We start from the raw sequence: 13,384 nt of genomic DNA, 5'->3' as shown, positions 1-13,384 counted from the left end.
AGCCCACATACTAAAAAATAGGGGAAGATTTGGCATGGATGTTAATTCAGGGCGAATCTCCCTCAGCAAAAAAAAAGAAAGAAATGTTCTTGTGTTCACTTTTCCCTGGTTGCAGAATTGATTCATGAGCGTCACCTGCTCTCCCTACCCTGAGTCACAGAAATTACTTAAAATAGATTGCCTGACAGATCAACTGGTACCGGATGAGCGGCACAGACATAGCAACCAGTATTTGTTAGTATGAAAATATCGCTGCACACTCCGAAGGGCGGAGTGTGACCCTGCCTCCACACCTGAGAGGGGACAGGTGCTTCCTTTTCCTACCTAGAGCTCCCACGGTGGTGCCTCCCACATCTCCTTTGAACACATACTCCATTATAAGTCAGATTAGCTCCTGATGTTGCAAAAGTCCTTTGTTTGTCAAACAGTAGGTAGAAATCTTAATTTTAAAAGTACGCAATCCATGTTTCCTCTCCTCTGTGACTTGATGAAGCCAGAGAAATCTGCATCCTTCCAGGTATGTAACGGACACTTCCAAATCCACATCCAAGCCTGTGGACTGAAAAGTAGCTAATTCTCTTGGTTTTCTATCCCCTTTGTCTTCAGCATTTTAATTTTCAGAGCAACTAGAGGGAAGTGCAACATCTGTCCCCATGTTCCATTACCAGTGTTCTGACAGCATGGAAAACACCGGCTTCTGCATGTGCAATATTATAGACACCAAATGCTAATGTAATAATGTGTGTAATTTTAGCCAGGGTCTTACTTCCAGAAGCTTAAACTCAAATACATGGTCTTGTCTGAATTTCTGAACTCACACAATATGTATTAACTTTCTTTTTCGTCAACGCTTCAAACACAAAGAAGCCCCATGCCATGTTGGAGACCCTGGTACTATGACGATGTGTTACAGATCAGGACACTGAAATGATCCCTCAAGCTTGACATTGGCCTTTCAGGTTTCGTAATCAATAAAGTGAGGAAATATTTGCCTCCTACGTATATCCGGCTACTGACCCAAATGGGATAAATTTGAAAATAAATTCAGCACCACTCCAATTTGGATTTCTTTACACTGTCTTTTCAGTAGATGGAGTAGGAGAGCTTGGAAGGAGCAGGAGTTTTCCAGCATGGTTCTAGAAAGTGATTGTACAAATGGGTGATTTCCCCCAGCATCTTAAGTAGGGTTGGTGCTAGAAATTGATGAAGTGGGAAACCCAGTACAAGCAGTGTTTCTAATTTGCACCTGCAGCTCAAATATCCAGTTGCTCTCTGGCACAAAGATCCTAAGGGCTACCCATGCCTGCTGCATCACATTCAGACCCTACTGTCCAGGGCCACCTCACCCATCTCACAGGTGTGACTTGGACTCGGCGATTCTCTGTCCTCTAAGCTGGCACGTCTCACACTGTAACGTGCACGTGGGTCACCTGGGAGTCTTGTTAGGATGCAGATTCTGATGCAGCAGGTCTAGAGTGGGGCCTGAGAGTTGCGTTTCTAACAAACTGTCCCAGATCACCTTGGGGTAAAATAGCAGGGGGCACACACTGAGCTCTGGAGAGAGCGTCTCTTCAGCCCTCAGAGAAATGACCCACTCTGCACTTATCAGACTGAGAGAGGAGAATGATTTAATTCTTTTTAATTTAATTCCAATTTAATTCTTCCTGGAAAACTATGTGAATACAGCCAAGTTTCTTTCCATGATAATGGACGAAACAGAAAGCACACATAATCGAAATCTACAGAGAGCTCCAAACAGTGTTTTTGCCATTAGTTTCAGCCTCCTGCACCCGGGTTCTTATTGGCATAGCCGGAAGGGCCTGAGAGCCACCTTCCCTCCCACCCCTTTCTGATGGAGGGACGCCGGATTCAGTGACTGAAAGCAGGAACTGAGACGGAGTAGAACCTCAGGACTGCCGTTTCCAAAGACTAGATTAGGGGTTCTGTGATCTTGGAGGAGAAAAAAATTACATCTTTATTTTCACTAACCACTTACATTTAACATTTCATTTCGTTATTCATGAGACAACAAACCTTGTACCGTGAGCAATACCTGTGGCTCTGTCTCCAATGGAATGTAGGACATCTTCATTCTGTGTCACAGTTACTGCAGAAATCTCGCCTCTCCCTCCTCAGTCATCGCTACACTGAAAGGACTGACTCTTCTCATAATAAGGAAACCCACTAGCTCTTGTTAATAAAGAAACACATGTTACTACGTCTCCATTTCTCAGTGTTTTGATAACTGTATTTCAATAAATCAGTTTCTTTGTGATTATTTATTATTTATTTTATGCCTTTTAATACACAATTCTGAAAAGGGGTCCACAGAGTGCAAAGGGGTACGTAGCACAAAATGTCTAAGAACCCGAGCACAGTGCCGGCCTGTGAAGAAAGGCAGCTGGGATGTTCCGTTCTGTCAACACATAATAACATAATTCTTGCAGATCAGAGGTCACAAATGCATATACCTGCAGGGCCCAGGTATATAGAGTACATGAGTGAAGTGGTCAGGCCTAAGGAAAACAATAGGAGAAAGACGTGGTAAAAGACAGCTGACTCTTATGTCTTGGTATGTGGAAGCCATCTCCCCTCCCCCCGCAAAAAGAACTATAATGTACATGTTGGCAATTACTGCAATTAACAAGAAACAAAAGGGAAAAAACTCTTAGTGTGCCAAAAAACCGGAATAAAACAGCAGTCGATATCTAGCATGAGACAAATAGAGAGTATAGAAAGGTTCAGCTTTCCCTTAGGAATATTTTTCCAAAATCGCTAGACTTCCAGTTTTGCACCTTTCCAATGAAAGGCAAAATAGCTATCTTAACCAACACTCAAAAAAAAAACACACACAAAAAAGGTAGGATCACCAGATTTAGCAAATAAAAATACAGGGCACCCAATTTAATTTCAATTTCAGATAGGGAGCAAATATATTTTTAGTATATTTCCCAGCTGATATTTGAGATTACACTTATATTTAAAAATTACTTATTGTTTACCTGAAATTCAGATTTAACTGGGTGTCCTGTATTTTTTCTGGCAACTTTACTAGTAAGCCAGCTCCAAGCGTGATGGAGTAGTTACTATTAAAATTAATATGTAGTATTAACATTAACAACTAACATTGTAATTGTATTTTTGTTTTGTTTTGTTTGAATAACATCTTTATTAAAGTACCACATACATTCAGAAAAGTGCACATATCGTTAGTACAGCTCATTAACATTTCATGACTGAGCACCCCGGTTACCAGGACTGATCAAGAAAGAGGACAGTCCTGGCCTCCGGGAGCCCCTCGTGCCCTTTCAGGCTCTAGCTCTGGCCCAAGGGAACAGTATTCCAGACTTAAAACAGCATAAGTTAGTATGTTCTGCTTTCGAACCTTACGTAAGTGGGATTGGGTTGTATTTTTAAGCTTACAAAACTCTGTGTGTGTGTGTGTGTGTGTGTGAATGCTTACTCTGATGATCAGATTATTGTGTGAATCCATGTTTCAGGGTAGGGCAGACACTGCAGTGCCCCACCTGTGCCCCCTCACCTTCGCCGCTTCCGTTCCCCTTGGCCTGACTTCCATGCCAGAACCTGCGTCTGTTTCCCTGTCTGGGGGCTCTCCTTGGTCACTGCTCCTGGAGCAGGAAGTGCCAGGGAATCAACACTCCTGGGTGCAGCCCTCAACCAATGACTGATGGGAGTGGGTGCATAAATACCCCAGCTCCCTCTCCCTGGGGTGAGACAAGGGGAGAGGCTTGTTCTATATGGTCTCCCAGAGCTCCCCACCAGGATTGCGTCCCAGTTGCCTCTTGCTATAGTGTGGTTATTATCTTCCTTCCGTCACCTGCCTCACTTCTCCCATTCCCCAACAATGTTTCCTAGAATCACCTTCCAAATAAACTATGTGCACTCAAATCCTTGCCTCAGGCTCTGTTTCTGGGTGAATCTAAGCTAACACATCTGGTTACATGAAATTACCCTAAAATACCCTACATTTATTCAACAAACTTGTACCTAGTGCTAGTACTTAGGGTTGCCAAATGCAGTGAATGCAGACTCTACACCTGGTCCTAGAGTGAGCAAAGGGCCCCAGGAGCACAGCAGGCCACAGTCTGGTGGCCACAAGGTGAAAATTTTCCTCCCTGAGGCAGAGCTGACTCCCTGTGAATTCTGATGTGTGTGAGAACACTCTGAGCTACCAAATTTTGAAGACCTAGCAGGCAATAACTTACATTTAACATGAAGACTACTGCACATAATGTTTTGGATGACTGAGAAGGCACTTCTGAGTCCCGGGCGCTCCGAGTCATTACGAGCACCCGTGGTTCTTCTTCAGCACAACCAATGAAGAGCATTCGCAAGATTACTGGACGTCTGCCCTGCCCTGCTGCGGCTCCTTTGTATTTAAATGTATCTCCTGTAGCAGCTTGTGTACTTGTCATTTGTTTTTTTTCTCTCATAAAACTAGAACTCAAAATGAGATTTCTTAGGAAAAAAAAATTAAAAATATGAAGTTATTTTCCTGTTTGTGAAGATCAATAAGCAGAAATTCACTGTATTTTGCAAAAGCGTGTTATCTTTTTATGCGGCCTGACGTTTACTGTCCATTTTCGACAGTGAACTTCTAGAAGGCAGGAGCCATTGGTATTTCAGTGACTTTCCCAGGATTGAAGTATGTAAAAAGTGTACTCGGATAATGAACAGACAGCAGGCCAAGACTTCCCTGTGGGAGGAGAGCCCAAGTCCGGCCTCACCTGTTCTGAGCCCTCGTGCACTGAGTGTTCTCACATTGTAGGGGGGACACCCACGAGCCCCATCCTTGCTCCACGTTGTGTGGCTGTCTGTCCTGAGATGAGAATTGGCTGTAGAAATTGTGTCAGCGCAAAAGCTTGGAACAAACTCATGTCATGATTTTTCAAATACCTTTTCTGTGAAATTCGTGTGAAATAATGACATTTCTATGAGACGATAGCACTTTTGTGTTTTATGTCATGTAACTATTAGGATGCTCTGACTGCTTCAATAGTTTTAAAAAGACAAAGTGCTCACCAGTTGAGGTGCCTTTTAAAATGTGTCGGCAATGTCAAATTCCATTCTTCATCAAGAAAGATCATTATATATATAATATTGTGTTATATATATATACACATTCTCTATCCCCATATGTACAATGTGTGTATACTATCGTTTAAATATTAATAGCTGTTTGTTGATTTGAATACATATCCCTCTATAGAAAATATATAATTTTATCATGAATGATCTCTTTTAACCTCCTAGGAGGAGCCAGATTCCCAGCAGATTATCACTCAACATTTGAATAAAGGAGAATGTGTTTTCCTCTGTTTTGGAAATGTGGATTTTTTTTGGCATTATGCCACTCTGAAACTAAATGAAATTATAAGAAGGAAACTGAAGCTGCATATTCAATAGAAAAAGTGTGAAATGCACTCCAGAAACAGAAAGGAAATGTCAAGATGCAATTCCAGCTGGGAGGGACTCCTAGAGCTGTAGGGGAAACAGAGCCTCTGGCTGTAATTGACAGAGGAGTTTGCCAGTGGATGGCCTTTTATAATCTGCACCATCTGTATTACTGATTAATGAGGTCAAGGGCAGAATTACTCACTGTTGGTTTTCTCCCAGGACCCCTGTTCTAGTCTCTTTGCCAGAATGACTTGTCTTTCCTCCTTGCAGCCATTTTGCAAAGTGCTGAGGAAGCAGTGTCTTCTCATCAATGTTTCCCCTGCTCTGGGTTGGGTGACACCTGCCAACAGATGAGAAAGAGCCTCCCATTTTGATGCAGAGGTGCTAACAGGTCCCTCTCTGCCAATAAATGTGTTCATGGTCTGAGTCAGATAGTTGCTGGCCTCCATCTAGAGATAAAGAATCCTTCACCAAGAAGAAGCGAAGGAAACCACAGAGACCCCATCAGTGTATTCATCTTTGTGGAAAAGTGAACCACTCAGCAAACAGTGAGCTGTGTTGGTGGTAGTGTCATTGTTATTTTTTAACTAAACTAGCTAAACAGAGTAGTTTCAGATTTGCTTAACTGGCTCCCTCCTAGACTAGTCCGTACCATATCCATATGCATATCTGTAGTCCTATGGTAACTCCTTTCTCCTTTTGTTTTTAAAGATTTTATTTTTCCTTTTTCTCCCCAAAGCCCCCCGGTACATAGTTGTGTATCCTTAGTTGTGGGTCCTTCTGATTGTGCTGTGTGGGATGCCACCTCAGCAGGGCCCTACGAGCGGTGCCATGTCCACGCCCAGGATCCGAACCTGTGAAACCCTGGGCCGCTGAAGGGCAGCACGCGAACCCAACCACTCGGCCAGGGGGCTGGCGCCCCTTTCTCCTTCGATTGCTCGTCCTGAATCTCTTTAAAGCAGTATATTTTTTAACTTGAGCTGCGGTCACTACTTTTTTGCCTCGCGCCTTCAACTCTGCCCTCCTTTGGCTACCGTCTCTAACACATGTGCCCAACAGCTTAAAGTCATAGAGAAAAGAAAGTCTCCATGGGCAGCAACCACAGACGGGTGTCCGCTCTTCATCCTGGCCTCCATGAGGCACTGTAGCATAGTGTGTGGGGACGGGGGCTGGAGACCCAGGCCTCCTGGGTTCAGATCCCAGCCCCTCCCCACTGCTAGCTGTATGACCTTGGTCAAGTCCCTCAACTTGGCCAAGCCTAGACTGCTGCCCAGTGAAGGTGACCGTGCCCACCTTATTAGGTTGCTGTAGGATTGGATGAGCTAATTCTTCCAGATCCCCGTATTTGCAGGAGGTATCAGATAAATATTTGCTGTTGTGGTGAGTGGTAAGTTAGAGGTGGACATGAGGTCATGGTCCCAGCTCTCACTATAGACACTGCAGAATCAGCAACAATGCTTTAATTCAGTGTAGACTGTGGAAGGAAATTGTTCTCTGGTTTGACTCCTTCTTACTTGTCCTCCAGTTCATCTCTTCTATAGAAAAATATTTGTTTTGCTAAGTGTAGGCTCTGAATCTGGAGCTGAAATTTGATGATAGTCCAGACATTGAAAACTATTCTGTTTACAAAGAGATAAAATATATCACTGTCCATCCAGATTTGACATCTTGTCCTAGTGCAAGGTGTATTTCATACAGCAGTAAATCTGAATGGATAATTGGTAGTATTCTTTCTTGTTTTTCTTTTTATTATAGTTATATATGCACAGAGCTTAAAGAGGCAACCAGTTCTAGAAGGCTTGTTATGAAACACAGCCATCTGCCAGTCCCGCCAGCCCCAGTTTCCCACTCTTCTGAGGCGACCTCTTCCCACTGGTTTGTTTGTTCCTGGTACTTGCTCAGTATCTCTGAATAGCATGCTTAGATGGCCGTTCCTTGATTTTTCAGCTTCAGGCATTCTCCATTGACTTCACAGTATGGAAGAGGAGGGTGTGGGTCTCTTTCAGGCCCACCCACCACTCTTACCCAGGCCCCTATCCTCCCCAAATAGTTAGATGATAGATTTGGTTACACAGTGGTCTATGCTTAGTTGATTATGGCTATGTCAGCACTCTGTACCTGAGTCGTTAATACATAATGATTCGTCTTCCTTTCCTTCACAGCTCTGTGTTTCCTCTGTGGTTTACAGTTGTCTTTTTGTTGTTGTTCATGTGCTTACTTTTCTGTGTTCTATTCGTGGAGCTCCCTAATCTCCTTTTCATGGGTTCAGAATGATCAGCTATTCCGTCAGTTTTGTCCTTTTGGCATCATTTCCTCTGAGTCCTCTGACCTGCTCTAATACTGCTAGGTTTCTCTCTAAGTCTGCTGCACAAGTTTCATTTTAGAGTCTCCTTTTACCATCTTTCTAGAATTGTCCTTCACCACCATTCTGGAAATTTTGTTCACTTTTATTATAGATTCTAATTGTTTGATGTAATGATTTATTGTAACATAAATTTATGTAACAAGCAATTTACTCCCTTATTTTGGTGGAACACACCCTCCAGTAGCTTTTTGAGAAAGGGTGCATAGCAAGTAAATTTTTTTGAGATAATTAAACTTTTATATTTAGTATTCTCTCACTTTTAATGAATGATTTTGTTGGGCATAGAATTCCAGATTGAAATCATTTTCCTCTTTAGTTTTGAAGGCATTATTTCATCATCTTTTAGCTTACAGTGCTTTTGCTGAGAAATAAAATGTCATTCTGGTTTTGAGCCCTTGTATATAACCCTGTTTCTCTCTCTCTGGTAATTTCTAGGACCTTTTCTTTGTCTCAGTATTCTGAAAGTTCATAATGATGTGCCTTGGTGTACATCTTTTCTTTGTCCTTTGTGCCGGTCACTCAGAGGGCCCTCTTACTTGGAAAATGCACATGCTCAACTTCTGGGAATTTTTCTTTATTATTTGAGTGTCTCCTCTCCTCTGTTTCTGTTAAGGTGAGGGATGTGCGGTCACTGGTCTGCTTGCAGTGACAGAGGAAGTTTGGGGTTCTCAAACAGTCTTTCAGTTATCCTGTTTTCAGGCCCACTGTCACCGCCATTTCTAGAGTTGTTGTTGTTTTTTTTTTTTTTTTTGAGAAAGATTAGCCCTGAGCTAACTACTGCCAGTCCTCCTCTTTTTGCTGAGGAAGCCTGGCCCTGAGCTAACATCCATGCCCATCTTCCTCTACTTTATATGTGGGACGCCTACCACAGCATGGCTTGCCAAGTGGTGCCATGTCCGCACCCGGGATCCCAACCAGTGAACCCTGGGCCACTGAGAAGCAGACCATGTGAACCTAACCGCTGCGCCACCAGGCCGGCCCCCGTTTCTAGAGTTTTGCCCACTGCCAGCTGAATGACCAGTTCTTCTTCTTCTTTCCAACTTCCAAAATGGCGTTGCTCTGATCAGCTATTCTATTCTCTTTTTCTTGTGGGTTTTTTATCTTGTTAAAAAAAAAATCCCTTTCCTATTATCTTGTTATGGTATAACAAGAGCAAAGGTAACAGTGTATGTTCAATCTGCCAGCCCAAGTGATTTTTTTAAGGAAATTTAGAATTGATATTTGCCACATGTTTTAAGTCCATTTGCCTAATGCTAATAAATAGAATAAATATTCACAACATTTTATGACCTTCTGGAAAATGAACGATCAGTCCAGTTTACTCCTATAGATGGCGAATGATGACCACAGGCTCTAAGAGTATCGGTACAAGGGGAGCATGATGAAAGGGTAGAGAATACCTTTTGTTTGTTCTAAAGTGATTTTTCTGGCTTGAGTCCTCTTCTTGACATCCCCATTATCTGTAACCTAGATCTGCAAATACGAAACCTAATAAGGCAAAATTAGCAACAGAAAATGCCTGTGTCCCTATAACAAGTGGAGGAGTGTGCTAGTTGAAAGAGAGTGGCCTTGTGATTCATTTCTGGTTCTGTTTAAGTCATATCTTTCATGTTACTTGAGTCCAGAATGCCTTCTCTGGTTTGACTTTGCCTGATCTTTTCTGGACAGACAGACACAGGGGTCAGGAAGGGAGGAGGCTCCAAAGGTCACTTTGTTCCTACAATCCCTTTTCCTCTGTCTTTGGTGCAGCAGGCGCCTGTCCTTGGCCCAGCTGAGAGCTGACACTTGCTGTGTGCTTTTTCACTCATGAGGCCCAGGGCAAAGGCAGCCACACATGTCCTATGGCCATGGGGTACTTGACACATTTCTAGGGAGACAAGAGGAGCTGTGAGTGGAGGCAGCCCAGGAAGCACCTCTGACATGGCCCTGTGGACTCTCCCAGGCTTCTTTGTGAGAGTCTATCAACATGGACCTACTCTGCAAAGTGGAGACAAAATACGAGGTATCCCTCACAGAGAGACTTTGAAGGACTTACCCTTACCAAGGAGAAATGACTCCCTCCAGAAGGAGCTTCCCCTGGTGTCCACACTCCCTCCCCTCCCCGCAACCTATCTTCGCACAGTGCCCAGCCCTGGCTCCTTTCCCTCCTTGTACCCAGGGGCCTCCTTCCCCTGCAGAAGTCTGGACACAGCAGGCCAAGGCTGCCTTAGCCTCCAGCAATGTGTCTACTGGCCTCGGCTCAGCAGAGCCATTGTATCTTTAAAGGGACATCTCCCAACTGCTAAAAGCAACATTTTCTCCAAATCAATATGCAAATCAATCTTTTAAAAATTCTGATTAAACCATGGGTCAAGTGCCAACAAGGCCATGTATATAATAGAGATGAGATAAGAGGACCCGGAGGGACTGCAGATCAGGCTTGTCCATGCCGCTCCTGAGGGCGGTCCTGGGTGCTCATTCCCAGACCATAGAGTTTTGACAAGGACCGAGGGTAGAATCAATCCTCCCCTTGACCTTAGGGATGCTGAGGCTGGTGCATTCCTGAGAGACGCAGGACTTTGAGTCAGTTTTGCTGAACGTTCCTCAGACTGCCCAGCAGCCTGGGACATGTCCATCCAACCTCGCCTCTCTCCCCACAGCGGTCAGACCCCAGTCATGTTGGAAGGCACTCCCACCTTCCCCCCGGCTCCTTCCCCATTTTCTCTCATGAGTATCTCCCCGTTATAAAATTGTTGCAGGATTAATCCCATCTTAGCATCTGCTTTTCAGAAGATCCAGACTAATATGCCTGAAGACCCTCAATAAATTCATATCGACTGGCAGACTGACTGGGTCCAGGACAGGAGACAGAAATACTAGGCTGTGTTTCCGGTTTCTCACTGGCTGGAGCCACGGGGAGCTGTGTATTCTTATTGACACAGTCAGATAGCCTGTTTCTTACTGTCTCCCTCTTTGCCTTCAGGTGGTGGCTCTTTCCTCCTGGTGCCTGCTGAGGGATTCCATTTACTACACGCTGTCCGTGGTCGCACTCATCGTGGTAAGTGTGTGACGGACGCTTCACCTGAGTCCCCTGCAGTTTAACTCCCTGTCTTCCTTCTCACCCCGGGGCTCTACGCGGCTCCTCTGCATGGGGCAGGTCGAGGCTCTCTGGTGTGAATGAGCAAAGAGATGTCTGTGCGTGGAGGCAGCTTTTGCTCCTTCCAGCTCCTCTGATCACCCAGAACCCCAGCCTGATAGTCTGGTGCTCAGAACCAGAGTGTTGACTCTGGGGACCTGGTTCCGTGAGAGTCCCCTGCTGTTTCTCTGTGATCCCCTGACCCTTCCTCTCACTTTCCTCACAGGCTCCCTGGTAAGTCCCCTCAGCGTCAATGTCCCTAGGTTTGGACCTTCCTCCTTCCCCCTCTCCCTCCAGACACTGTCCCAGGACACACCCTGCCCTTCCACAGTGCCCATGGCCACACCAGCTTTGTGCAGACAATTCCACAGCGTGTTCTTAGCAGTGGCATCTCCCTGAGGTCAGGGATAAGCAGCTCTCTACTGGACATCTTCATGTCCCAAACTCAGCGTGTCTCTAACCTGAGGATGATTTCCCCAAGAGTGGACCCTCTTTCTATATTTCAGCCCCCATTTCTGTCCTAGCCCCCCAGCCTGGGAATGATATTAAACGGACCTTTCCCCCAACTCCCACCGTACCCATTTGGCTTAATTGTCCTGCCCCGGGGAGCAGAGGGTTCAGATATGCCACGTTGGAGCTGAAGACAGGCCCGGCTGTTGAACTCGTGGTTAGTGGACTTAAGGACACGCGCACCCTCTGTGCTCTTGTTCTCAGTTATTACCTGTGGGGAAGATATGGTCACCCCAAATCAAGGAGACTCTTCTCTTCACTCCAGCCAGGACTTCTCAAACGCTCTCTGCAGCGAGCTTTGTCGGCCAGCTACGAGCCCATGCTGATCATGGGCGCTCTGCTCCTCTGCCGTTAGGGTGCTTGGGGGTGATTTTTGAAAGTTACTTTTTTCAAGAGACACAATTAGGGGATGGTGTCAATGAACACAACTCTCTACTTTGCCGAATTCCAGAAAGAACCACTGTCATACAGACGAGGTGAGGAGACAGAACAGCGCAGGCCGAGATCTCCCGGGAGCACGGACTTGGCCACGTCCACTCCCAACAGCAGATTTGCCGGCATCAGCTGCTTTCTCTGTTTTCGGCATAGGCGCCTCCTAGACTATGTGTGAAAAACTCGTCCTCTGTCACATCTATCTGGATGTGTGCGAGATGAAACAGATGCAGTTGTCGCTAATGATGTGTGAAGAAGTAGAGTGGGTTTGCTGCTTCAGGCTGCAGGGGACGCTCACCCAGGCGGGGTCTTTGGGCGAAGCAATCCTCTGCCCACCCCCCACCCCCAGCAGAGCCTGAATCACCAGCTGAGCCCGCTGAACACGAGGCTGCCGGCAGTGCTGTTTCCCTCAGATGCCAACAACGTGCAAAGCAAGGGCTTCTTTGCTGTTAATCTGAAGATTTGGACTGTGGTTTACAGACTTCTGTGATTTTGAGAAAAATTACATTTCGCCACTGTTAGAAGTAGTGGACAAGATGGAGTTTGAGCCCTCAGGGTTTGGTCTTGGTTCTTTTTACTTTAACTGTGTTCCTCCGACTTCAGTGTGCCCTGGGAACGCCCAGCGTGCTTCTTTAAGACGCGCAACCCAGAGATTTTAATTCAGTGGGTTCTGGGGTGGGACCCAGGAAATGGCCCTTTCACCAGGACCTTCCCCGCTCCCAGGTGACTCTGAGGCAGCGCCACACTGCACTTTGAGAAACTCACCTTCAAATACGGTTGGGCACCATTGCCCTGGGTATCTGTCTGTCGCATGGCAATGCCCGTTTCTAGAGTAGATTTTGAGATTCTCAAAGGCATGGCGTCCTGGCAGCTTGCTTGTCTGGATGTCTGACTGCTGTTCGTCTCGAGCTTTACACGAGACTTACAATCCACGTGAGTCAGAAGCACAGCGCCCAGCAGAGGTTTCTCAGCATCCCCACGTGCAGTGGTGGCCCAGCCCAGGTGCTGCTCACACATGGCATCTTTCTGTCAAGGTTTCCTAATCTCCTCTTTCTGCAGTTTCCCTTAGGTCATCGTAGCAAAATCAGTGTTCCTCTGGCCTTCCTTACAGAATACTAAGCTTCTCTAGAGGACCCTGCAGTGGGCACTTAAAATTCCTGCTTTTAAAAGCCCTTCCTCCTGTCCACAAATAATTACCAACCATCCGAACAATTTAACTATTAGGATTTTTTTTAACCTTCTGCCCCTTTTTATGGTTCTGAAATGTTCAGAAGACAGGACTGCCGGTCCCCTCAGGTGGTGCAGTGAAGAGCTCATCCCCAGAGGGCAAGTCTGGTTTGAGTGGGACCAGATGCTGCTTCTATACATTCCATTGAGAGGCCCTTCAGACCCGCAGAGAAGCCCTGAGGACAGCCATGGGCCTGGCGATCCAAAGAGCAGGAAAGACCACTTCTCCAGAGATGCTCAGGGCTGCTGGGCCAGGACCGTGCTAACAGAGTCGATGTTACCTGGATTCCGAAAATGCTAACACGGAAGGTGATGCA

General features: G+C 45.6%; 1 protein-coding gene across 3 annotated transcripts in view; it reads left to right on the top strand.

The window, feature by feature from the left end:
- Nucleotides 1-13,384, top strand: part of SLC24A3 (solute carrier family 24 member 3) — a 458,948-nt gene that overhangs the window by 389,210 nt on the left and 56,354 nt on the right. For all 3 annotated transcript variants that reach the window (XM_008517772.2, XM_008517773.2, XM_070589502.1), the window contains one exon: nt 10,746-10,820. In XM_008517772.2, coding sequence (XP_008515994.2) covers nt 10,746-10,820 — 75 coding nt within the window. The remainder of the gene's footprint in view (nt 1-10,745; nt 10,821-13,384) is intronic.

Source organism: Equus przewalskii, chromosome 21, assembly GCF_037783145.1.
Source record: "Equus przewalskii isolate Varuska chromosome 21, EquPr2, whole genome shotgun sequence".
In the NCBI taxonomy this organism is placed as follows: domain Eukaryota; kingdom Metazoa; phylum Chordata; class Mammalia; order Perissodactyla; family Equidae; genus Equus; species Equus przewalskii.
The sequence above is the reverse complement of the archived record's forward strand: the minus strand, read 5'-3'. Positions and strand labels throughout refer to the sequence as shown.